Here is a 25,494-nt window from a genome sequence, read left to right as displayed (position 1 = left end):
AGCCAACGTGTGCTCTGAACCAATAAAATCACGATCAAATGGAAAAACAAGCTTTCAACCCACGTATTCTATCAGTCAACACTTTCAAATCATTCGTTTGCTCCAAAAAAAAACGTCAAAATTTAAACAAGGCACATAGAACCGCGTTACTTTAAAGAGAATTAATCACTGTCTAATTAAACAAAATTAACTACGAATAAATTAAAGTTAAAATTAAGTCAAAGTATTCTCAATGTACGGGAGTTTAGTTATTATTAATTCGTAAGCCTCGACGAAGAAGCGCAGTCGAGATAGGAAGCCGGGGAAGATCCAAAGTGCGAGAGGCTGACGAAACAGGTAACCAAGCCTGGCTGAGTAGCAAGTGCTCACCTTGTCGTGACCTATCCTCTGGTAGTAGTACTTGGCGTACTCGTCCAGCCACACTTCGCTCAGCCTTATGCTGTTCCTCTTGAGCACGTTCACGCCGCTACGCCACTTGTACGGCGAACGTTTCCGGAAGATGTGGCCCACGTGCGAGCACGGCACGATTTCCAGGGTGCCTGGGAACAGAGACAGAGAGAAACCGCCGGTGAGGTCTCGTTCGTGCGCTCCTGGCCCACGGAAACGGCTGATCGTGGCCGCGGGCAGAGTTTGGGAGACGAGTTTATTTCGCTGCGAGCGGTGGCTACGACCGCCCCTATTTCGGGGATTTAACTTTCTTCCCGGGGCTTTTACATGGAAAAATGCGGCTCGAGGCGAACGGCGGCGTGATTGGACGCCCGGAGAGTTTCGAGTTTGACACGGATTCGACGCGTTACGTGGATTAAACGCGGTGGAGTGCTTTCCTTTGCTAATTGCGCGAGGGATGCTTGGAAAAATGAGAAAGAAGATAGGGTATTCCGAATTTGACTTCGCGATGCTTTTTGGTAGACTTCTTCTGTTTTGCGTAATTAAAACGTCCGTTGCTTTCGTTCTTTTCTCTTTTAACAAATGAACGCGAGATGATCGCGACTTTGAAAGTAAATTATTCAATTTCATTTAATATAGTTTTAACATTTTTTATGATAGAAGTATCCTAAGGGTGATTCGAATAGTTGACGTTGCTTCCCTTTTACGGTCAATTTCGAGACATATTTCTGGCTTAATATTGGGCATACCTCCGCACATCCATGTTTTGAAGGATAGCTCGAGATTCTCGCCGCCCCAAATATCGAAGCCGCTATCGTACGTGCCGAGCCGCTCGAAGAAAGCACGGTCTATCGAGAAGAGTCCTCCGGCCATCGTCGGTGACCAAACTGGCTCCGCGGGATTCTTGTGCCTCTTCTTCTCCCTCTCGGGTACCGCGTGCCAGTTGAACTGATACAGAAATCAAAGAACGCTGCTAGTCAGAGGGGCGGGATCCGGGGAATTGTACAAGGTTCGTGGCCGGATCACGAAATCTCCGAATGTTTTCGACATCGGGACTAGCATACAGATAGCCGGTTTCCAAACAGCTGGCGAACCGATAGAATGTTTATTGGGAATGAATAAAAATCCGAGTGCATACATAAATCCTCGGAAAAACTAGTAAAAAGAAAAATGGCAGGAAGAACAGATTTTAAAACGACGCCTTTACATGCAACAGTATTAAACATCGACGCTTCTGAAACGCAACCGTGCGAATTCCAGCAATAATTTGTCGACGTCTATTCGCGATTAATCCATCGGAGAGTCGTGGATCGCCCCCGTTCGACATAGTCGGCGATTCCCGCGAAATAATAGCGAAAGGAATTCCGCTTACCTGCAGATTCCAATCGAACCCGCCCACGTTCACGCCGCCGGAATCCCTCCAGTGATATTCCAGGGTGGTGTCGTCTATAACATCGATCACGGGACAAACGACTGTCGTCGGATCACGGGCGATCCGATCGAGAAGCGGCTCGAGCCAGCCCTCGGTGCACTCGCAGTGGCTGTCCAAATATGTCAGCACCGGGGCCTTCGCGGCGGCTGCGCCCAGCAAACGAGCTCTGATAAGACCCTCCCGTTTTTGCGCCCTGATGATCTGCACTTTCGGGTAGTTCATCATGTAGTCCTCCAGTTGACGCTGCAGATGCGCTGTGAAACGTTAAATTCGATTATTGACCGAGGGACCAAATTATTTATACACCCGGATCCGCGATATCTCCATCAGGTTTCTTCTTATTATTAATTAGAACGTCTTTTTTGATAGCTAGGTTATCTCACCGTTACCTCCTTCTGTGACGAACAAAAGAAAAGGAAGATCGCACAAAGAAGAAGCACATTGTTCCCTCTTTCTATGATAGAATAATCGGCCGGTTTGTAATGGGGATATACCACGTGTTTTCTATGGGACTCGCTAACTGCGTTCATGAGCCTGACTTCCAAGTGTTGCGAGGGCTTATCTCTAGCTTTTAAGGGGGATTCCACGGGCTCTATTCCTTGTATCGTTTCCAACGGGTTGCGCGTTCCCTAACCTGTTGTCAAGCGGGCTTAATCTCGCCCCGGCTTATTCCCCAGTGATTTTTATTTTCGTCCTACCACCGTCCGCGCCTTTGTTACACGTGCCCTCGGTTTAAGTGTACACCTCCGTTCTATCCGACGACGCGTTAATTCGATCAGAACACCTTCGACGATAAAACGGGCCTTTGTTTCCGGCTAACCCCCCTTTCAACGAGTTTCGCGGTTCTCTTCCTTTTCCGCGGGATTTTCAGTTACACGTTTCCCCGCTGAACATATTTCAATTCGATCACGCAACGCGATCAGAAGCTTGTGAAACAGCCCCTTTAATATCTCCCGAACAATTAACCCGTTAGTCTACACATTTTACAGACTCGACCGTAATTTTGCAGCGCGGATTTATCTCGAGCCAATATTTCATTAGCAAATTAAACATTCGTTGTTTCCTTATCGCGTAACGCGGGCCAATTAAACCCACTTTCCCCGCGAGCCAATAACACTTCCGACGCCTGGCTCTGCGAGTTCCGAAATCCCAGTGCGCCGCGAGACCCTGGGATCGAATTCAACCCCTATCGGCTCGTCGCCATCTCTGCGGGTGCGACGCGGTGGGAAACAGGAAGAGCTCGCTTGCCGAGGCGCGCTTCCCGCGGAAACGGCGGTGTCTCGCGCGACAGGGCGAGACGATCGATCGTCCCGTCAAAGTTTTCCGGGGCGTCGCGGAAGGGCGTCGTCAGACGCGCGCGAATTTTTACGGAGGACGCGAGAGGAGGCTTCGAGGAAGGATATCAACGCCTCGAGAACGGCGTCGGCATGCATCAACCTGTCGGAATTTCCCGGGTGGTACGCGCGCAACACGTCCACGCCGGTACAACCCTCGGTTCAACGTTGACCCGATCGTTAAGGGCCACGCGCGAAGTCACCGGGGAGATGGATCGCGATTAATCGATCCATCGTGAGAGCACGGAACACGTCTACGTCGCGGTGACGAATGGCCCTTGCGGCTGAATAGCGACACGAATGGGCGGTGCACGGTGACCACGACGCTTCTATTCGACGTTTTCTCGTACCCTTGGTATTATGGGAGAAAATTATTACTACGATAATAATCTGTAGAAATGAGGTTCGATGATGAGGTATTCGTGATTTGAATAGTTTCTTTCGAAGTTGCGGTACGATCGTGAGAAGTGATTAGGATAGTTGAGGCATGACCACTTACGCATGTCAGAGAAGTCATCGACCAAGATGATTTCCTGTATTAGGTGCTCTGGCGATCTGTCTAACACGGAGTGGACCGTTCTGAGCAACACGGACCAGGCTTCGTTGTGGAAGCAGATTATCACCGCTGTGGGCGGAAGATCTTTCCGGTATCTCCCAGGTTCCTTGCACCTGTAACAAAGTCGCGCACGATTTCTGTAGAAGATATTCGGGGAATAAAAACTTTTACTATTGGACGTAATGAAATACGATATGAGATCGACCTTAAAGCCACGAATCTCTTCGCTGTGAACCAAGCGTTGGGAATAAATATTCCGATCGGCTATAAATTCGAAATGCTCGCGTCGATATCTTAATCCAATCATCGACCGGAAAATACGGATTACATGGAGATATCCGCGAAACGATAGTGGGCGAAATACGATAATTCGATTAGAAACCACTATGCCGGCCAAATAAATGGCCGGACGATGGTACGCGCGTTTCTATGGCTCGTATACAAGGCGTCTGACCATAGACGTACCGTAACTACTGATATTTCGTATTCCACTTTAATTACGTACGTGCTTTCCCAGTGCCTTTGAATTTCGATTTATTCAATTCATTTACGGTACATGAATGTTACCGTCCACGATTTTCATTTAAACGGAATATTGAAACAGACGGCCGCTTGCGCGAGTAAACATTCCATTTGTTAATTTGCGACTAATTAGGTATTCATTAAAAACGTCAAAGGCCGTGCTCGCGCAGATATTCCACGAAGTGATAAAATTCGCGATTAAGCGAGGAGAGATCCGCCGTGAACCGAAGCTTCTCGTGTGATCGACGAAAGGAGACAGCGGTGGCGATGACGTAAATGCAAAGTACAGGAATTTTTAATGTCATTTAGTACGTTATTAAAGCGAGATCTAATTGAAAATCAAGTTTCCAACCATTCGATCTAGATAGCGCACTTTAACGCGCCAGCTTCTGAGCTGCCGCACGCACCGAACGTAAATCAGTTTCCGCGCGGCGTTAACGCCGAGAAAATTGCGGTTTTACTTGTGCGTGAACGCAAAACCGATTATAAAGTCGATCGAATTTGAATAACGGCAAATGTTCCGCAGAAATCTATAAAGGAACGTTTACTTAACTCGCAGTGAAATTAGCGACATGTTACGATCGCGCGATTAAATGATTACCAGTAGCCTTGTTGACGATAAGTCAGCCGTGTGACTGCGCGTTCGACCATAACTCTGTTATACTACTGACTTACGAAATTCCAATCCTACAGAGACTTTTCTGCTCGCGTTTCATTAATCGCGCTATAAGAGCCGTATAAATCTGAGCCAGAAGCAAAGTATCGAATGTTATCCACGTGCTATCGTTGAAATCCCACCCACTCCTCGGTTTAATCTCCTAAATATCTGCGCTCGCAACAACACGAGTTTCGTACGTTCCGGAAAAGATGAGACAGCCGTTTCAATTAGTTCATCGGCGCAATATCGTAATCCGTGGCGCCCCAGGGGGCGCCGTAAAGATTCGTAATGGCCATGGAGCGTCGTAAAGATCCGTAATGGCCGTGGGGCGCGGACTTTTGGGCTGCGCGCGTTGGAACGATACCCAACCCCGGTGATGAACTATTTCTCATGTCGCACGGAAAGGAATGCGTGTACTCACGAATCGGGATAAGTTATGGGACTTTTTGCACGCGACCGTGTTGGGGATACATTCGGTGCTCGGCTTACGTGACAGATAAAGCGAGAATTATTTTCGTTTCGCGTTGGAGACGCGCGTCAGAGGACTGTTTTCACCGTTGCGTGGCTGAAATTCGATGTTGTTTGTCTTGTTTCGCGGTCTGCCTTTGGTGCTCCCGGCTGGAAACGCGATTAGAATTTGATGAAGAGTCATGAGACAAGATAGAGGAACTATCGTGCGTTTGCTATTTTTGCGCCTCGATATTTTCGATAAATATTTTCAGCATCCGATCGGAAGTTTACGCAAACTATGAATCAATACGAGCGAAAAAAGTAAAGCCCAACAGGAGTTGAATCCACATGCCTAAAAAAAAAAAAAAATGAATATTGCATCAAAAACAGCACCGAGCGAAATCAGTGGAATATCTTTCCCGTCTGAACACGTTCTGTTGGATTTCAAAACGTGCGCCTAAAAATAATGCGAGATGAGAATGAACGAGATAACCTTTTCGATAAACAGCAATTTCCCGGCGTTGCGCGTTCCAATTAAAATTTTGCATCGGAAATATCAAGTTCGAAATGTTGTTTTCCTCTTTTCGTTGAATTTTATTTTCTACCTCCCAACAAAAAAAATATACAAAAAAACGAGTAAAAAGCGAGTAAACACTTTTGATTGAAACCTCCCGTTCCATCAAAGATCTCTCTGTTAACCATGGAAATCTCGAAAAGCTTATCTCACGTTTCATTGGCGTACGAGGCAAAGCTTGCACGTGAAGGAAGCAAACCGCGGTACCTGCCCGTACCAAACGCAGTATATTGGCCTAAACGTCAAAATCGTTAACTGCGCACACGCTGATACCTATATATCACGTCCATCAATTACGTGGCTTCCGCGTTTCCTCTCTTTCTCCTGGAGCGACTCGAAAGTTCAAAGAGCGGTCGAAAAATACGCGCAATCCATGGAACGCTTAGGCTCCGATTGGGAACCGAGCCGATTAAAATTTTCATCCCACGCGGATGTCCTTTGAGGAATTAGAAGTGTTTAACGTACCGCGTAATCGAATTCGCGTTACGCGAAAGTGGCAGCGATAAAATCCGGTTCAATTGCGATGCAAACATTGAAAATTTCAGTCCAAGTAAAAAGTGTCGCGGAAATTTAGTAAATGAATCGCCGCGACGCGACGCCTGCCCGCGTCCCACACGAGCCGCTTGATTGTTTCGTTACGAATTCGTTTGTACTCCTGCCGAGGGCAGGATTAAAAAAAAAAAGCTGACGAACCACCGCAGCGGGAAACTTTTATCATTATACTCTGGTAAACAGCTAACGCAGATTGTAGCTTGACCAGAAAAGTTGGAACGTAAAGAAAATCGTATTTTCTAAAAATTGGTTAACACTGTCGCGCTACCTTTTTCATTTCTACACTTTCTACGATGTTATTATTAAATCAATGTCGAAAGTTAGTAGCTGCCCTAATAAGAATGGTTTCCACTGTGTTGATGAGTTATCGAATTTTTCTGTTCGAAAGTTTGTCGCGTGTCCAATCGAAGAAATTCTTCCTGTTTACGCTCGGTACAGGGTTTCGCAGGTTGGCTCTAAAAGAGGTCCGCGATGGATTGTGTTTACCCGTAATGAGTAAACATCCTCGTGTCACCATCGCGGCTGCTAAATGCCGGAGCTGGAATGGTTCTCGCCGTTAACAAGCGTCCTCGTTTGCATCCAATTTCTACACGCGGAATCTCTTCAGCGACGTTAAGCATTGACAGCGAATTTGCACGCCACTCACGTCGAGAGAGACTTTTCGGCCTCGAGTGCTCGCGTTACAATGTTCCAACCGCGTACGGTAATTTCCACTTTAAAAATAATGTCTGAAAACGTTTTCGCGCGCGGATACGCGCGCACACTCGTTAATTGTATAAAATGAGATTCTTTGTTGCGTACGCGTTCAATCTCTACGGGATTCGTTAAAGTGTTCGCGCGATATCGGAATATTGAAACTGAAGGGTTGAACAGCTTTCAGATTTTCCAAGTTGTTCGCGTGCTTCGAGTCCCTTGTGCATTTTATAAAGAAGTAGAAGCATAAATAATAACGAGAGCCTAACGGTGCCTGTGAAGATAACTTTTTAGTGGTTCGTATTTTGTTCTAGAAATCCTGGTCAACCGTGAAGGGAGACCCTATTTAATACCGTAGGAAATACTGTCAGATACTGGCTGCAATAACTTACGCTGCCACTATTTTGCGGTTAATTAAGGTAGATCGAAGGTGTCTAACATTGAAATATCGAATTTTTCCCGCGGCTGCCTTTATGAAGATATATTGCTACATATAAAATTACGATTAAAAACTGTATTTTTCAGTCGATTTAGCTTGTCAAGTATTTTAATTGAATACATCAGGTTAACTGAACGCGAACCATATAGTCTGGCGATGTTAGTTATAATAGAAAATTTATTTCTACACTCTGAATGAATAATCTTCATCTAAATATTGAACGAATTAATCAAACGGTAGTTAACCGCAAATAAATTGAAATAGTGAAACACCGTGCACGGAACGGTATTGCTGTTTATTTTACGCTGTTCAAAAGACATCACAAAGATTTGCTATTATTATAATTAATATTTGCTCGCGCAACATTTCAACGTCGCGGAGCTTTAAATTGAAGCTCGGCAGGACTGTATTTCGCGAGATACAAGTAGTTCTATTGACTTATTTATATATTTCTGTAAATATCCACGTTTATTTAATTCAGCTCGCGTCGGACGTTTCGATTTCGCGGCACAGCGATAGCAAATAACATTAAAAGTAATTAATAGGCGTCGCTCTCCGCGTCTAAATTCAAAAGCTAAAGCAACACCTCGGCATCGATGTAACGTTTCAATTCGCAATTAAATCCCATACAACCGTCCGTCTTTCCCATCCATCAGAGCCATCGCAATATTCTCGATTCAACCATCGATCAATCTGAAATCCAACGACATCAGCAAAGAAACATTCTCGTTATCCCATGTTCGCCGCTGTCAAACCACGCAGGGAACTAACATAATTATCGACATCTCTAGACAATGGTCCTCGTTAACCACCACGAAACTATTGCTGTAGACAGTGCACAGTTTGTCGAAGATGCTGGCAGGCTTGCTCGAAGCCTGGTATTACTTCCTGTTTGGAACCAGTCCAAGTTTCCAGTTGCTTATTGGAAGACCACCGCTTCTCTATACCTGTCCCCTTCTATTTCTGTCTCTCTCTCCCTCCCTCTCTCTCTCTCCCTCTTTCTCTCCCCCTTTCCCTCTTTCGCTTACTCTACCATCGCTGTTTTTCCTTCTCTCCTCCTTCCATTCCTTTTTCTCCCTACGCCAGCGTCATTTCGACGACATCGAACAGCCATCCGGGTCGAACGGTTTTCTGGAACCGCAGCAGATTCGCGACTAATGGACCTTGAGGAAGAGACACGCGGACGACGTCGACGTGCCTGGCTCCCTCGGCTGTTTCTCCTCTTCGCCCGTCGACGGGAATCTTCCGAGGATGGCGCAGCTCGAGGCTCGAGAGCACGGGCACGGTAAGACGTTTATGGGATCGGCGGAAAATTCGCCACGGGTCTTGGCAAACCCTCGCCGTCGACCCACGCCGGCCGGGAGATCCCTCGGATGGGGAAACGAACGCGGCTGACGAGGGAGGGCTTTGGCGACTCGAGGATTCTGATTGCAAGGCTTTATTGAGGTACGTCGGAGAATGGTTAAATTCGAGGCCGTTTCTGTTCGGGACTTCCGGATTTTTGTCCGTACTTTTGAAAGTGAAACGAAGTAAATCAGCGAGCTCTCCGAGCGTTCCCTAACTGCGATCAGGAAGAAGTTCTTTAGCCCTTGAATCGCGAATCTTATGCGTCACGGCAAGAAAGAGAATTTCCTTTTTGTAATTTTTATTAATTTTTTTTTCCTGTAATAATCCTCACAGAAAATTCAAATTCATCCCGTTTGAGCGAGATTTAAACGGAGAAACAAGCGCTAAATCAAAGCGAAATCTCCATAGAAATATGCGAGACCCGTCCCCGGCAGTATGTTTCGAAGTGGAACGGAAGTACAACGAAAATCCTCACGCAGACTACGCCTGGCACCGCGTTGTCCACCCGGTACCGCCGCCCCCTCGCACGTCGCCACGAATTAATTGGTCTTGCCTCGTGATTAGTAGGTCCCACGGAATTACCGCGATGCCCCGGCATGATTAATGTCCCGGCGTTGCCAACTTTCGCACGGGGAAGATTAATAATGGACGGGTAGAGGGACAGAAGAGGGACGAACGGGACTGTTAGAATGGAAGTTTTAATGCGGCAACGACAACGCCACCTCCGCCCGTCCCGACGGTTTCCACAAATTTCTATATTTTCCCGCGATCGCAGACTCACGTTCGCTAAACGTCAGACGCAGCCGTTTCTCCGGGTTCCACCGGATTCGCCTATTTTATCCCCCACTTTTTCTTCCCACGTGAATCAGGATCGAATTTTAAATGAATAATTCGCTTCGAGCGAACCCCCAACTTCAAACTGACGCGAGCGAACGGTACTACTTTCAAATAGTCGCGGTTACGAAAAAATTTGTAAATCTTCGTTTATTGGCAGATTTATTCTGATGAAAAATAATTCGAGAGCGTTAATAGCGATAGCAGAGAAATCGTTTGGTTAATGCATTCGAAATTGCTTGGTCGCTGGCGTTTAATGCATACCCAGTGAATTTCAAGGGAAACGAGGTCCGCTTGCGAGGAACGGCCACAAGCGGCGCCTTAAGAAGCAATTAATGCCATTTTATGGGGGTAGCGGAAAGGGGGCAGTATTTAGTGAGAATGTGGCGTATAATAGAACGACCTCGATACAAATAGCAGATTGGATTGCCGGAGAATGCGGCATGCTCCACTTTAATTATTATAACGAATGAAAAATAAACTGAAAGCTCGAAATTAGACGTGTCGACGTGTGATGTCAATTTAATTATGTTTCTCTGGAAGCTATTACTTATTCATCCCTGTACCTCTCGGGTAACAGTTTCGAGTGTATTACTAAGTTACGCCACGAGCATTTAACGAAATTTAATTACGCAGCGACACACGAATAACATTGATATATTACCAATTTTGGAACCGCCATTATATAATATAATGAAGTAAACTTTCACGACAATTGTTATTTACTTGACAACAATATTCATGGAAAATCTTTGAACGACTATCGCCCGTCGATCGATAATCCCTTGGCCGATTCAAATTGGCGTAATTCGATACGTAGCTGGTAGCGAACCATTTCCCGCGGTGATCGTAATGTCATTTATGCACTTCTATGACGGCGAGCATTAGCCTCGGTCGCGGTGACTCGCTCGTAGGACCAAGTGCGTCGATGAAATTCGAGCGCGGTGGACTCGCACGTCGCACGGAGCCACGCGCCGCGGTAATTCATCGCGGCGAATCACGACCCGGTCGCTGTTTATGATTAATGCGATATGTTTGTGGCCGCGAACACGCGTCGCCCGCGGCCGCGACGGCATAATCCATACGTTAATTGAACGACGACGGGCGGAAACACGTCATCGGTACGGAGGACGACGAACGCGCGGAACGTGAAATTATTTACTCGGCTCGCCGACGACTAATCACTGGATATCACGCTGTGCAAACTATATAAGTGCAGGCCACGTGTGGCATTCGTTCTGATGCATACATATGCATCGTTGCGCGTATGCATGGACAGATCGAGGGCAATTAAACGGTAAGAAAATTGAAACTTATATGAGAAACCATGAAATAAACGCTATTGCATCGTTAGCAGATTCGACGTAGAACATTTCTGAAGGCAATCGCGGTGTCTCGCCTGCGATGGGCTTACTGGAAGCGGAGAATCGTGCCCCTTAATGCGCGCCCAGTTTCATCAAGCTACGACATCCGGTTCCGGAGATATCGCGGTTGGAAGAGAGGCGTAATTTTTAATATTCCTCTATCGTTGTCCTTGCCGCGCGGAGTCGGACCTCTCGCTCCCTCGCCTTCATTGACCTACCGTACGCGTCACGTGGTCAGTCTAGACGCTGAGTCAGCGTTTTTTTCTACACTACTACTACTAATAGTAGTAGTAGTTCCGCGAAAAAAATGTGGGTCACGACGTTTCCAGGAATTTCGCCCGCCCATTCAGAATTCGCGCGTTTTACGCACCGCGCTACTACGCCAGATATCTCTGGAACGGATGGAGGTATCGGGCTGAGACAAAGTGCGTTTTAAAGGGCACACCTCCCGCTACGTTTCCACTGGGCGTTGCTCGCGAAATTTCGACGGTGTTCAACGGTAGACTCGGGTGAAAAGTTCGAGGTTAGCTCGTGGCATTTCATCGAGCTTGATCGTATATGCGGTTGTTATCCGGTTATCTATGGAAACTTGCTGGTAACCGAAATGCTCTCTAGCCGGATAATGAAATGATTGTTCGGTGGAAAATTAGCTTGTCTGCTGTACGCATTGGTTGTATAATTGGTACGGTTTCGCCTGTAGTTACATCGGAGTTCAAATTATTGGTGCTGTTGCTGTTTTTAAAAAAAATATATATATATATATATGGATTTGCAAGCGTAAAATCAACTTCAAACTGTAACACTTCTTATAAGTAATAACGTTGTTTGATTAGCTTTTTGTTTCAAATATTCAAAGTCGATCGTGAATGTACAATTGCTTTGCATAAGAGTGTATACGAGTCAGACTAAAATATGGAAAGAATATTAATCTGCGTGCGTTGCCTGTCGGCGTCCTAGAGAATTCATTTCAAACGAAAGTATGAATTCTGCACCAGCAGTCATTCTTAATTGCAAATCGATTGTGTGTCAGCTGCGTAGCACAACTAGTGCATAATATAAGACATCCTGAGAGGTGCCGAGCGCGAGTATGAAATTATTTACGAGTTTTCCTCTGCACAGCACACTCTAATGCCTCGTCTCTCTTTGAAAGATGCATATTCTGACAGTGAATCGAATTACATAAATATATATCGTTGTGTATTTTATATTAGATTGCAGAAGCCTCTATCGTTATTAATAACTTTAACGTTATAAATTGACGAGGAAAATATAGTAATAGCTTGTGCACTTCAATCTTGTTATTAGTTTTCCTTTTCTTCCGAACGTAACGTCTAAAAAGCTGAAATTATGCAACTATAATAATACCGATAAAGCAATTTCACTCGAACCATGGTAATCCGAGGTTTCCACGTTTTATTAAATTTCCGCAGAAAATTAGCTGTTTCGCGGCTGGCAAATAGATGAAACGTGAGTTAATACACGTTCCGGTCAGCGTAGACCACGGGCGTAAAATTAGTTACGGCTGTCTGACTAGTGACGGTAGCTTCTACTTAACGCATTCACCTACAAACACCATACCCGACGGGCAACTTACAGAGGGGCACGAATTTAAAGCCAGCCGGTGAACGTGCTCGTGTTTAAATTCCATCAGACCGTCACGCGGCGTTTGTTAGTCGAAGTGTCGCGAATTAAAAGTTTCCAGTCAACTGGCGACCGCTCATAACCTCGTTTGTGGGTGGTAAATTGGTTGACAGTTTGTCGGCTCGAAAGGATCGACAGTTATAATAGTTCGAGCCAATTTCGATGAGTTTAACGCAGTTACAAGGCCTCGCGATCTTGACTGCTCAAGGCGAACGAAACGAATACTTGTTACATTCTCGTAATCTTTTTTTAGTTGACGTTTAAGGGCACACGCGAACCATTGAATTTTAATAGCCATAACATTGGATCGTCGCAGAGAACGGTGGCTTAAAATTGGGAAAAAGATGAGATATTCAGGCTACCTCGAAATCGAACCAAAATCGGCGTTATGAGAGCACGAAATACACCGTGGTGCTTTGTTATCGAGAATGTCGATGCGAGATATCGGTTCCTCGAGGCTACTGGACGTGTCCAGTGGCGTCGCGGCGCTTCTTCCAGCTCGATAGAGATAGAATGGGCGAAAAGGTGGCGGGGACTTTTTATTAGTTCTTGCCTCCCTACGCCCGAATGGGCACGATTACTCTTCGACCTCGCACCTTGAATTCCACTCGAGTCCCCGCGTTTTTCTCCGTGCAAAGGCTGTTTCACGCGTCAGAGCTCGTACGCCACACTTTAATAACTTTCAACGATACTTTATTCACGATGCATTAGCGAAGTTGCTTCGATTCTGTGGCTGAAACTAATGTTTGCTACAACAGGTTCTAACGAGTTCAACGAAGTTTCGAATTAGACGCGAGATAGAAAGGATGAAGTTAGACGTTGTGCGCGAAGTCTCTGTCTTAACACTTTGCTTCACGCGGAAGGCGTTGGCGAAATGGAGATTTATAAAGCGTGATTAAATGTTTGGTTGAATACATTTTTCGAGGATTTGATACGAGAACGTGACACGTAAAAATCTCGTCGAATCGATCAGAAATCAAGCATGTGGTCGGGATAAGAAGAAATAGGGGGAGGGTATTTTAGGTCGCGTCACTTCCTATTCCAGCAAATTCGCCAACGACGTCCACCGAACTCAGCGAAATCGGTCGCGTGGACTGCATGCACGAGCGGTTCGATCGGTAAATGCGGGTAATGAAAGACGGTTGCCCTCTTATAAAACGTCGAACCAAATTCCCTAATCTTGGATAGAATCGACCGTACCTCGTGTTTGCTCAAAAATTCCACCAAACTTCCTCGTACACGTATCAGAAAATAAACGAAGGCATCAGCGAAATCAGGTTCGACGAAACCCTGCTGAGAAACTGTTCGAATTTTTCGACACACCTGTTTCTTAGTAACGACGTAAGATGCTTACGTGTGAAAAATTAAAGAATTCGAAAACAACGATTTACGGAAAAAATTTCAATTTCATGTAGAAGGTCGCACTTTTAGCGTACACTTTGAGCGTGTACCTCCAGTTTTCTATGAAACGTACGGAGGGTATAATAGAATTCCGTCGAGAGTCCAGCATCGACAAAAGAAAAACCAATAAAAGTATGAAAACAATTCGGGCGCTAGCTAGAGCAGAACCACTTTGCGAAGAGTGCAGCTAGAGTGCGACTTCGAGCACGTACGAAAAAATACCGCAGAATTTTGTCCGTCACGAGACAGAGGCAAAAAGGACGGCAGAAAAAAAAGAGGGGACTTGAAGGGAGGAAAAAGGGAGCGGGTGAAAATAGTCGAGGTATTCTTTTTTTCATCGGCCGTTTCGCATCGGCGATGCGAGTATCGCGAGTCAAAAGGAACGAAAAATATCGTTTCGTCTCTCCATTTGCGTTTCACACTTATTGGAAGAGGATGCGCGCTTTCACCTTTGAACAGCCGTTCTCCCGCTTACTACCCCCCATTATCATATCGATCGATCACGATCTTTTGATCGCACGCTCGCCGAGGGAAACTCTGATAAGGCGAACGCCTAACTTTCGAGCTGCTTTATTCTTCTCCGCTGCGAAGAATGCGAGCTTGAGAGTTCGCGTCGCCCCTCCCCAGGACTTGAAATTATTCTCGCTGCTCTTCGTGCGAGTTTCAAGTTTAAATGGAACATTAAGCTCTGAAACAATAAAATCCCTCAAATCGACCGATCCGATACTCTCTAATATAACTTCCAGCGGTTGTTAATTAACAAACTGAAGAACTCGAACGCGACGACGCTGTTTCTCCACATTGAATAGAAGAAATATTAATTTAAACAACATTGAGAAGGAGAAACGTTGATAGCTACGTGGAACGTTGAGGTATAGTTCGCAGAAGTGAAGACGAGGCGAAATAAATGGAAATGGAGATGAGAGAAATTGCGAAAGAAACGGGATGCATGGCTCATTTATCAATTACTCGGTATATCGCGCGAGCAGATTAGCTTTCAGCTGATTGCTGTTTGCATAATTCAATTAGCCGAATTATCCCGTCTTGCAGGAGCTGAGACTGTATCGACGCTTTGCAACTCGCTCGGGAGCCTCGCCGTCTGTTCTCGACTTAATTTTAATCTCACTTTACATGCTATACTGCGAGTTCCGGCAGTTCGAATTGTTCTCGAACTTCGATAATGGCTTCGAGATGACTTCTCGTAAGGAATTCGATCCGGGGTGAATCGATTCTCCTTTGTTAGATGCGATTTCTCAAGATAAAGAAGACAAGCGGGAACGGGCTACTATGAAGACGTAGACGGCGCCCGGCTCTATTTGTAAGCTCGTGGATACCCCGATTACTTGAAAAGAAATTGGTGTAATTAACGCGAGAGCGAAGAGTTCGCTCGAACTTAGATCGAGTTCAGGGGTTCAGTCCATTTGGGATCATTTGTAATTGAATAGGCTGACGATGGGTCCGTGATAGTGGTATTTAAATCTTTAACGAGATAAGAGTAAATCTCGAGAAATACCGATCTTCTATTAAAATTCTAAGCGGATGGCAATCCGATAAACCCCGCAAAATTCCAAATGCGACATCGCGATTTCCACGGGAATATTTTTCAGTGACTTTTCCGCGGCAACCAGAAAGGGGTAGAAAAAACGAGCAGAATGAAAGATGACGGCGATATATTCCCTGTGTGTTCAGCCAGGGTGCAAAAATACCGGCCCCCAAAGAGAAAATGTAGCGGATCGTCGTGGTGAGTGCGTAGGGAAATTGAAGCTATCGATTTCCTGGGAAAAAGTGGACTGTCCGATGACCGCAAGCATCAGTCGAGGGGCGCGTTTATGGCGCGGGGTGATAGTAACGATTTTTTGAAAAAAAGAAAGGAAAAAATGAACGAAAGCATCGCGGTATCGGTTAAAATGCGTGTGCAGATAGAACAAACGGAATATCGATCTCTGTTACCTCTGTAAAAATTGTACAGAAATTGCAAAACTGATTCGAAAGACGCGCTGCTACCGAAAGGTTAACGAAGACGTCGTGACAATCGCGCATAAATCATAAAATTACGAGGCTAACGGACGTTCCAACGCGTTAAATAATTGGCCTGGAGCGGCTGGAAATTCCAATTGAATTCTGTATCGCGCAGAAAAGTAAAACTGAAACGCTATAAATTCATAGAACACCCGTTCCTCCCGGCCTCTTTTCACTTCCCTCATTTTTAGCCTTTCCGGTATCACCGGCTAATACCGTGGAGAACTTTGCCCGGAGTTAAGGCAACTTCAAAAGCGCATTTTACGGTTCAGTTGGGAAACTATTAGGATATCGAGTTATGATAATGAACTTCATTTCACCGAAGAGGGTGTCCGTTACGGATACGAGCAGAGAAGCACGCTCTTCGCTCTCGTGACTTCGACACTTTGAAACTGTACACAGTGATGGAACGCGGGGACCAAGCGAATTTTTATGATTTCTCAGTTATCGACTATGGAAATTGAAAAAATCTATGTTTCTTCTCCCGACGAGTTCGCTGGTATAAATTAAAATAATCGATATACGTTTCGAGGAGTGAAACTTTTCTTGAATTCTGAAACAGAGTGAATTTTTACCACTATCGTCAATCTCTGCGAGAAATTCGAAACGAAAGCAGAGTCGGGACGGGAAGAAGCTATGAAAAGTCGGAAGAAAAACTTGGCGGACAGTGGAGGATTAAGCTGAGAGCGACTGTCACTCGCACGGACCACCCAGCGGCTCTGATCGGTATTTATGTATCGTTTCCTTTCCCCGTTTCCAGCTGCCAACTCCCTGTACACCCTTTTCCCTTCTCCCCTCCCTGCGGTTTGTTCAATTTCAGATTTCACCTCGGCTGAATTATTCCCCGGCCGATTGACGCATTCGAAAATAGAACCGCATCCTGGCCCTGTTGTTCTCGTTCGATTTCAAATAAAAAATTCATCGTTCCGCGGGGTATCGACTTTTCTGCCATCGTCTCCTGCGGTCGCGGATCGATGCCCAGTCCTCGTGCCCATTTCGCTGACCATCGGTACGCGCAATTTTCTTTGAGAATCCAGCAACGATGCTACGATACGATTCTGAACGGCAATCAAAGCGAGCGTGGGCGCTTCTCGAGCCCCCAAAGCAGACACGTTTAACACGAATGCCAGTCTGAGTATGGGAGTTTGGGAATTGAAAAACGCGTTGATCAATAAAACGAATGGAATAGAAAAAACTTTTGTCTCGAATTTCCGCTGGCTTTGGGGGATTTTTCGTGCTCAACACAAGGGCTACTGTGGCATAAACGCAGTAAACTAAATAAAATGCTGAGTGTGTAAAGGCACACAGAGAGATTACAAATCGTTCTATTTGAGATTTTTACGTGATTTTTACACGCTTGGATTTTCTCTTACATTGAAAGTCTAAAGGGACCTTTGATCGTAGGTAACTTGGAAAAAAATTTTTTAGACACGGTAATGGCTTTGTTGTAAAAAAATATACGTTTTCGTGAAACGTGGTTTATTGCTTTTTATTCGTGGGACGTGACGCGAAATGTGTCAGGCAAATATTTCAATGGTCATTTGATTACAATAAAATGTAGTTTTCACGCTGGTTATTCCGGAACGAGAATTAGTTCGCGTTTTTACGTGAGACTTTTTTTAAAAATATCCCTTGATTGAATGATGGTAATAAAAAAATTACAGTTGCTCGTGCCGCGGGTGGCTTATTATTTACGACGCCCTTATTATGAAACATTATTAAGAAAATTATATCCTCTGTTCACTACTGTAACACGTAGAATGTGCGTACAGCGAAAATTACTTTGGAATAATTGAATCGCAATGCCTCACGCAACAAACTACGTACATTTATTTTTAAGTAGCTCCGTCATATCTCGTTTTAACAACTCAAAAAAAATGTACCCTATATGTTTCATTCCGTGCACAAATACTTTTATTATTACCTATTTATTATTTTATCGTGAACATTCGTTTTGAAGAAATTTCAACCTGCACCTTGGATAAAAAAAGAATTTGTAATCAACACTTCGACCACGTTTTACATGTATATTTACGTACGAACTGGACGATTTTTCCAGAAGATCAGCAGCAAAACGATTCGATGAAAGGGTGCAGAGGCGCGCACAGGTGGTCGCGAACACCAAACCGAGCGTAGGCAGTATAAAAACAGAGAGGTCCTCTGAATCGACGCGGTGGATTATCAGAATACGGTCAATGGCACTTGGTATCAGTTAACCAAGCTCCCATCGCAGCACCTTCTCAACGTTGCAACGCAGAGTTCACCAACAGGCGTTAATTCAATACTATTCCACCGTTTCCAAACCTTTCACCACTAATCAACCACTCTACCACTGATACAGAATTACGTAAAATTGAAATCTATTCTTCTCAGTTTCTAATAAGCATAATTCTAAACTTCTCTCCGCATCCTAACTATTAACTACCGCATAAAATGAGAGTTTCATTTCGGTACTCCCTCCCATCAACTGGTGCGCTCCAGACATGTATTCGATATGCGAGCCTGTTTCCGATTCGAGCAGACGTGGAACCTGGCAAGTTTTGCAATTTGCAAATTGAATCCGGGTAAGAAACTACTCTTTCAATGGCCTTCCGGAAACGCTGGCCATACGGCGCGCGAGGAAACTTTGGGGTCGAAGACTGCGGTCGCGAGAAGACGGATAACGATGCGATTCTGATATTAATACAGCTACGAGCTACGTTTCATCGTAACGTATCAACTTAATAGCGTCGAAAGATAACAAAAAGTGTGAGTTTCAAATTCTATCTTTTCACTAGCTCTGTCTAAATAGAGGAATACGACGTATAGATAACTTCGGTGGACCGCAACCAGCGCAATGACACAGCACTTTTCTCCGCATGGAATTCCTTCAGACGAGAGGGCGAGATCCGAGAACCTGAGTGGCTGATCCCTCTCGAATGTCTTGCCCGCACCTTCCTCCCCGCTACTTTCTCTCCACGAGACTCTTCCGTTCGGCAGAGGAAGAAGATCCACCGCCTCATTGACCCGGTGTCTAATGAGCGCGCACCTGAGTACTTCGAGACAAGTGGATCTGCACTCGCGTCCGCCACCAGTCTTCTGGATACCAGCGTGTGCATCGCGACGTAACACAAACGTGATACGAGCATGAGAGGTTAAGGGTGGCTACAGGGGGATGGAAGTGACACGAATGGTGAACGCTAGGATTTTCAATACGTGGTACCCGTAGTTTTGTTTCGTCGAAGCTTTTGTGCAATTTTCACGCCTAGTGTTTTGGCTATGTAAATTATTTCGTGGAAAAAATTGGGACAAATTTCAGGAGGGGATAAGTTTTCGTAAATCGTTAAAAAATATCGTCGAACTTGATAATGAATGGTCCGGGGGAACGTAGTTTCCGTGAAACTTGTTACGCGAAAGCTCGTCGGTCCACCAGGATCGTTACCAATTTTACGTGCAAACGAACTCGAAATTCATTACAATTACGCGGGAAAAAGTGCACGCCGCGGCTGGTCCACGGTGTACGAAATAAAAGACTGCAGGCCAGCCAAGCCCAAATGCCGCAGGAATTCTCTAACGCGGCGTGGAACATGCAATCTCGAGTAATTAAAGTTGAAATTCAACGTTGAGCCCGCGTCCCTTTTAAGTTACTTAATTTCCCGCGCGGTTCGTTAAGTGATTCAACGGGACTGTAAAAATTTCCCCCGTGAAATTACAAACGATCGGAATTGTACTTGCTGAAAGGAAATTTCTATCGCGCGATCGAGTTAACGAGGGCTTTTCCAGGGGATTGCTGGCACCGGTCGATTTTTTAAAACGCATCGCAAATGCGATACGAAATGCGCTATGTTAATCTATGCAGCGGAACTGCTACGTAAATTCTTCCCTATGAGCCCTGAAACTGCAAATGAAATGTACGTTGGAATATGAATTTGCATTATCCTGTATTTGAATTTTTCATTCTTTTCTCCACTATTTAACCGATTATTTATTAACAGGCAAATGAAAACATATGCGACGATCAACGAAACTAATGAAATTTTTCAACAAAAAGAGCAAATGTTAATAAGTAATTTCAATATTCCCCAACTTTCTGTGGCAAACTTGCAAAATAATTGATACCCATATTTGTATATTTAATATAGCAAATATAATACACGTATGGCTTACGAATAATTCTCCAGAGATCCGAATTCACCGTTTCCCGTCATTTTTTCGTTTTTTTTTCCAACGATCGACCATCATCCCCCATCCACCTTCAGCTATCCCTAGCAACTTCGCCAGATACTTTACCGTCGCGTTACTTTTACGAGAGCGGACTTCTGCAGTCGATTGTGCCCGCTGTATCCACTCGAGGAGGCTGTTCCACACATGCACGCTCGTACGCGCGAGCCTCGCGCAAAGACAGACGCGGGGGAAGGATGGAGTCGCGAGCACCCTTCCCTCTCCTCTAACTATTCGCGGCTGCTACGCCGTGAACACCCCATCCAACCCCTTCAGGGTCTCGCCGGGCTCTTTCTCTTTCGTCGATGTCTGCGTGTCTGCGCGCCGCGGTTATACATATGGATGTAGCTGCATCGTGTAATTAGAGCGAGACGTGCTCAAAGACCCGGCGCCAGCACGCTCCTCCCGCGTCGCTCTATAAAATCCGTCGCGACGCGCGCGATCGTTCGTCCCTTTATCGGGAATTCGACAAGTTCCAGGCTGGAAGCCGTCTGCTTCTTGCTCGGAGATCCGGTTAGAGGGACGAACTTGGCGGGTGATATTTCTTTCACCACATTTGAATATATCGTGCTTTTAATGAGTACAGCTGCGGTTACGACATATATGTTCAAACGGAGGTGCAAGCTTTTACTTGTAAATTTCACGTTTACTTTTGTAATTGAATTTAATTCGTTCTTTGTGATAATGAATATTAACGTCGAGGATATATCGCTTCTGCAATTGCAAATGAGACGTGCGTTGGGATACAAACTGCATTATCTTATGCGCGAATTGCTAGCTTCTCAAAGCTTAGGAAATAAAGGCGATCTTTTTCCACATAAAATAATACCTCTTTAGAATTATAAAAATCCTTTGTACGGCATATAATTTCGACTACACGGAGTTTCTACAAAGGAACCTGAAACCGTGAAGGCGTCTGCTCTAATATTCACTAACGACAACGCGGCGAATGAAAAATGGAACGATACTTGATCAGGTTCGCTGCTTTAACAGAGAATAATAGAAATGCCGTCGCGTACGAAAGAAGTTTCGTTCTTGTAATTTGCATCGACTATGTATACATGTATACGCACCGTGTTCTTCCATTAAGAGAATTTCAAATACAAAAGACACTTTTCTTAGCTCCTCAAATAGGACGCAACAATTGGATGTTTTTGTTCATTTCAAGAATTCTTGTTAAAGAAACATCACGGAATAAAGGAAGAAACGTTATTGGACAATATTACTTTCATTTTGCGTGAATTTGTACCGGCTGTCGTGATCAAGGAAAGCATTGGTATTAAAAGGTATGAATTTTATTACGAATTTCCCTGCCCCCGTCTTACGCTAAATTCACCTTTGAGCCATAAAAGTGCAAGTAAAATGTTCCACCGTTAAAACTATACTCTAAGGCTTTTTTTCGCGTTCAAAGCGTTCCGCCAAAATCTTACGTGGCCGTTGCCAAATGCGGCTACCTTTCCGAGTGCCCCTTTTCAACGAGGCATCCTGAATAACCAAATAGCTTTTAAAGCCTCCTCGCACGAGCAACGCTGACTTTAAAACCATTCGACTCGGCTCTGACGTAAACTCAAGGCTACCAGCTTCCCACTTAATCAACCGACGCTCCATTTATATTACCACGGTGATGCGCGCTTGCGATAAGCGTTATTATTTTGACAATTTCAACGACACCAATCCAGAATGACGCACAGCTCCATTTCCTTAAACAAAACTACACAAACGCTCCACAAAAAAAAAAAAAAAAAACAAAAACGATCCGATCCCTTCGAACAACCCCTTGCGCCAAGTCCAGCGACACCGCGCGCGGTTCTCAGAATATTCCAGCCGATACGAACGCGCACGGCTGTCGGATGACGACTACGTACGTACGTACGTACGTACGTTTGTCAAGATAGAGATCGCGGGCACGCAACACGCGAAATGCAAATTTGCCAACGATTCCCGTCACCGTGAGACTTGAACCGCGTCGACGTCGAGCCGCGCCACGAGCGAGAGGGGTGAAATAAACTTTCGAATAATTCCGTCGACACGGCGTCGTTCGGTAGGGTGGAGCAGGCAGCCAGTCACGCCGCTCCCGTGCCTTCGGGCGCAAACATCGCCCAGGCGTCGGGACGCGAGAAAACTTCCGCGCCAAGTTACAGCGCGGGGGAAGGTCACGAGTTCGGAATTAATTCGACGTTTCCAACAATCGTTTTCCGATCCGCAATCAGGGGAACCGGAGGATATCGGGGTCCGGGGCGAGGATAGAATGGGGAACCAGTCCACGTGAAACGGTTAATTAGCTAATTAAGACTGCGGACAACAGCCCCGACGAATTTCAGCCGCGGCGGGAACACGGCCCCGTCTTTCCCTGGGAGTGCCATTTTGGACGAAGCGGCCGGAAATTGGAAAATTAAACTCGATTCAGGGGGAAAGGATAGCAGGGGATGAAGGTGTTGCCGTTGAAATTAGAGCTCTTACTATTCTGGTATAGTCTTGGCACGGTGGATCGTTGCGTTATTACTATTGTACGTTAGAAATATTGACCGGCGCTTGTGCACGACGTTTCAGTTTGTAATATGCGCGTGCATCGGGTACCTCTTACTCGGTATTTATGCGACAGTCATTAATATAATGGCTTCATCGTTGATACGTATATACAGACGCACAACTTACAACCTAATTAGCTTAATAACTGCTGGTAGATGTGTGTCGCTTTTTATGGTCGTATTGGCGTTACCATTTCGTTTCTGTTTGAAATTGTAAAATCTATAAGAAACGATCTGCTTCCGTCGACGAAAGTCCATTTTCAACGAACGATCCCGTGCACGTATCTCGTTGCAGCCACGAAAACCGCACGGGCAGGGCAACAAACAACCCCTAAACTCTCAAGCGCAGGAACCACGTCCGCGACATAAACTTCATTCGGCCAAGTGATCCCTTAACTTCCGCACGATTTTCATTCCATCGTTTAGGTAAACGACACGTAAATTATTCGTGGCAGAAGTGTTCCAATTTAATTATCAGAGATAGCTAACAGCGTCATTCTAATTGGCACGTTTCTGCGCGCAACGAAACTGATACGAGCAATGTCAACGAACCTTATCCATGGAAATGTCGTTTAAGTCGAACGACGACACCTGACATCCGTGATGCAACCGTTCTTCAATGTCCTCTATATAAAACATATTTCTTAGCGATCGCGGATATCGCGTGGATACAACCGGAAACGGGCGACGCGGGAGGGCGAAGCCGCGCTGGGGTTCGCGTACGTCGCGCTAAATTGCCCCTGTTGAATTTCTGGCCCGCAAGAGATGGGATGTAACGAGTGAACAGGGGTGGAAAGACGTTCTTCCCGATTGAGTTTTACGAGGCGTTCACGTCACGTGCAAGTAAAACGATAGTACCCATGGTTACGCTCGGAAGAACGGCGAATGTCTCGTAAAAGCTGGGACGGGCGGGAGATTTCGGGAACGACTGGGGGTGGGAACGCGAGAACGGGGTCGGTTATGCGAAAAAGTTTCGTTGATCGGGGATTTCCTTACCGGAAATCGAATGCCGCGGTTTTCCAAGGAATCGAGTGCCTTAACGACTTCGATATCGTGTTCCTCTAACTGTTTATCGCACCACGCGACTTCGGTTACGTACTCGCGTAACTTTACCGATCGAATCCCACAAAGAAGTTAAATCGAATCGAATACGATTTTCCAGGTAAATGAAATCAGAATATTAATTAGAAAAATATTTTGTACAGACGTTCTTTAACAGAATTTGTTGATCGAGATATCGCGTAATAATTCTTGGCGAGTGGTTTATAGTTCCCGACTAAGTTATAATGCAGAAATTCAATTGCAACTTCTTTAAGTTTTAATCCAGTCGAGGGTTTCCCTTCTGAAGATTTAATTAAACTTCGGCATCGTAAGTTTCGACATAGTTTTTAAGGTATTTTTAAGGGATGCGGAGGAATAGTCGATTAAAATTTTACGAAACCTCAAAAGACGAGCTAATATTAATAAAAATAATTTGAAAAACTATGAAGCACCGACTCTGCACGCGAACGAATTAAAAATCGACAGCAATCTGCACTTATGTATCAATTGTCTGCCATGGCTATATTGTTTGCAGTAGGGCAATAAATCAAACCATCACTTCCATCGAGGAAACCGAACGAAAGCGAGCTCGGTTCCAATTAATCAGTCCGGTAAGAAACCGTCCGGATAAAATACTAATTAACGCGATTTTTAAAACGCGCCCGGCACAATGGATCGCGCAATTAAGTAATTGCCCGAGAACAGGAAGCCGTTCGATCGAGGAAACGGCGTCTTTTAATTGCCTGTTACGAATGACAGTCAATGAGAAAGCGATGGGTAGACGAAAGTGGAGAAATTCTGAGAGAAAAACAAACTACGGAAATAATGAGAGAGATAATGCCTCCCCCTCTATCTCTTTCTTTAAAAATAAAACTAGCGAGGGCTGGACGCGTCTGAGCGGATCAGAGGCAGAGAACTCGACGATGACTTTTCAAAGTTGCTCTCCTAACGGTGGAACTGGACGAATATCTCGTAGAGCGAAAACGAAGAATTCTGGGCCAACTTTTCAATGTTTTATTTGTTATACCTGGTTGGTTCGCTTTTGAGCAAACTGCTTACTGGAATATATAGTACGAGGGTACACGTTCGCCAAGTATTTATTAAAAATTGGGGAAAAACTTGAACGAGTAGCGAACAGTTTCTTGTTTAGTTTTGATCGAATCCACAAGGGATCGGGCTGGTGGACCATTAGGAAATGAAACGAGGACGCGCGTCTCTCGGTTTTTCCGACGCGTCGAAGAAAGCTTCGCGGAAAAGAAGCTGACGGAAAAAGCTGAAATTCACGTAAATAAGGGGGAATCTATGCAAAGGAGGAATGACGTGCGTTGTCAAAAGTAAACTACTTGCCAGATGACTGATGCATTTCCAAATAATTGTCTCCGCGTACGGAAATTAAATAACATTATTTTGCCACTTTTAATTATTTCTATTTCGCAAGAATAAATACTCAGTTAATTAGCTGCATTAATCCTGACGTCGTATCTATCGTATCGAAATTTAATTCTGCAATTCTTCAGTTCCA

At 45.1% G+C, this 25,494-nt stretch overlaps 1 protein-coding gene across 4 annotated transcripts in view; it reads right to left on the bottom strand.

Moving 5' to 3' along the window:
• Pgant9 (polypeptide N-acetylgalactosaminyltransferase 9) overlaps positions 1-25,494 on the bottom strand; it is a 211,458-nt gene that overhangs the window by 12,164 nt on the left and 173,800 nt on the right. For all 4 annotated transcript variants that reach the window (XM_076902872.1, XM_076902857.1, XM_076902849.1 and 1 more), the window contains 4 exons: positions 3,653-3,822; positions 1,760-2,073; positions 1,137-1,335; positions 370-539 (listed from right to left, as the gene is read on the bottom strand). In XM_076902872.1, coding sequence (XP_076758987.1) covers positions 370-539; positions 1,137-1,335; positions 1,760-2,073; positions 3,653-3,822 — 853 coding nt within the window. The remainder of the gene's footprint in view (positions 1-369; positions 540-1,136; positions 1,336-1,759; positions 2,074-3,652; positions 3,823-25,494) is intronic.

This window comes from Xylocopa sonorina, chromosome 1 (assembly GCF_050948175.1).
Source record: "Xylocopa sonorina isolate GNS202 chromosome 1, iyXylSono1_principal, whole genome shotgun sequence".
In the NCBI taxonomy this organism is placed as follows: domain Eukaryota; kingdom Metazoa; phylum Arthropoda; class Insecta; order Hymenoptera; family Apidae; genus Xylocopa; species Xylocopa sonorina.
This window is presented reverse-complemented; position numbering and strand designations above follow the sequence as displayed.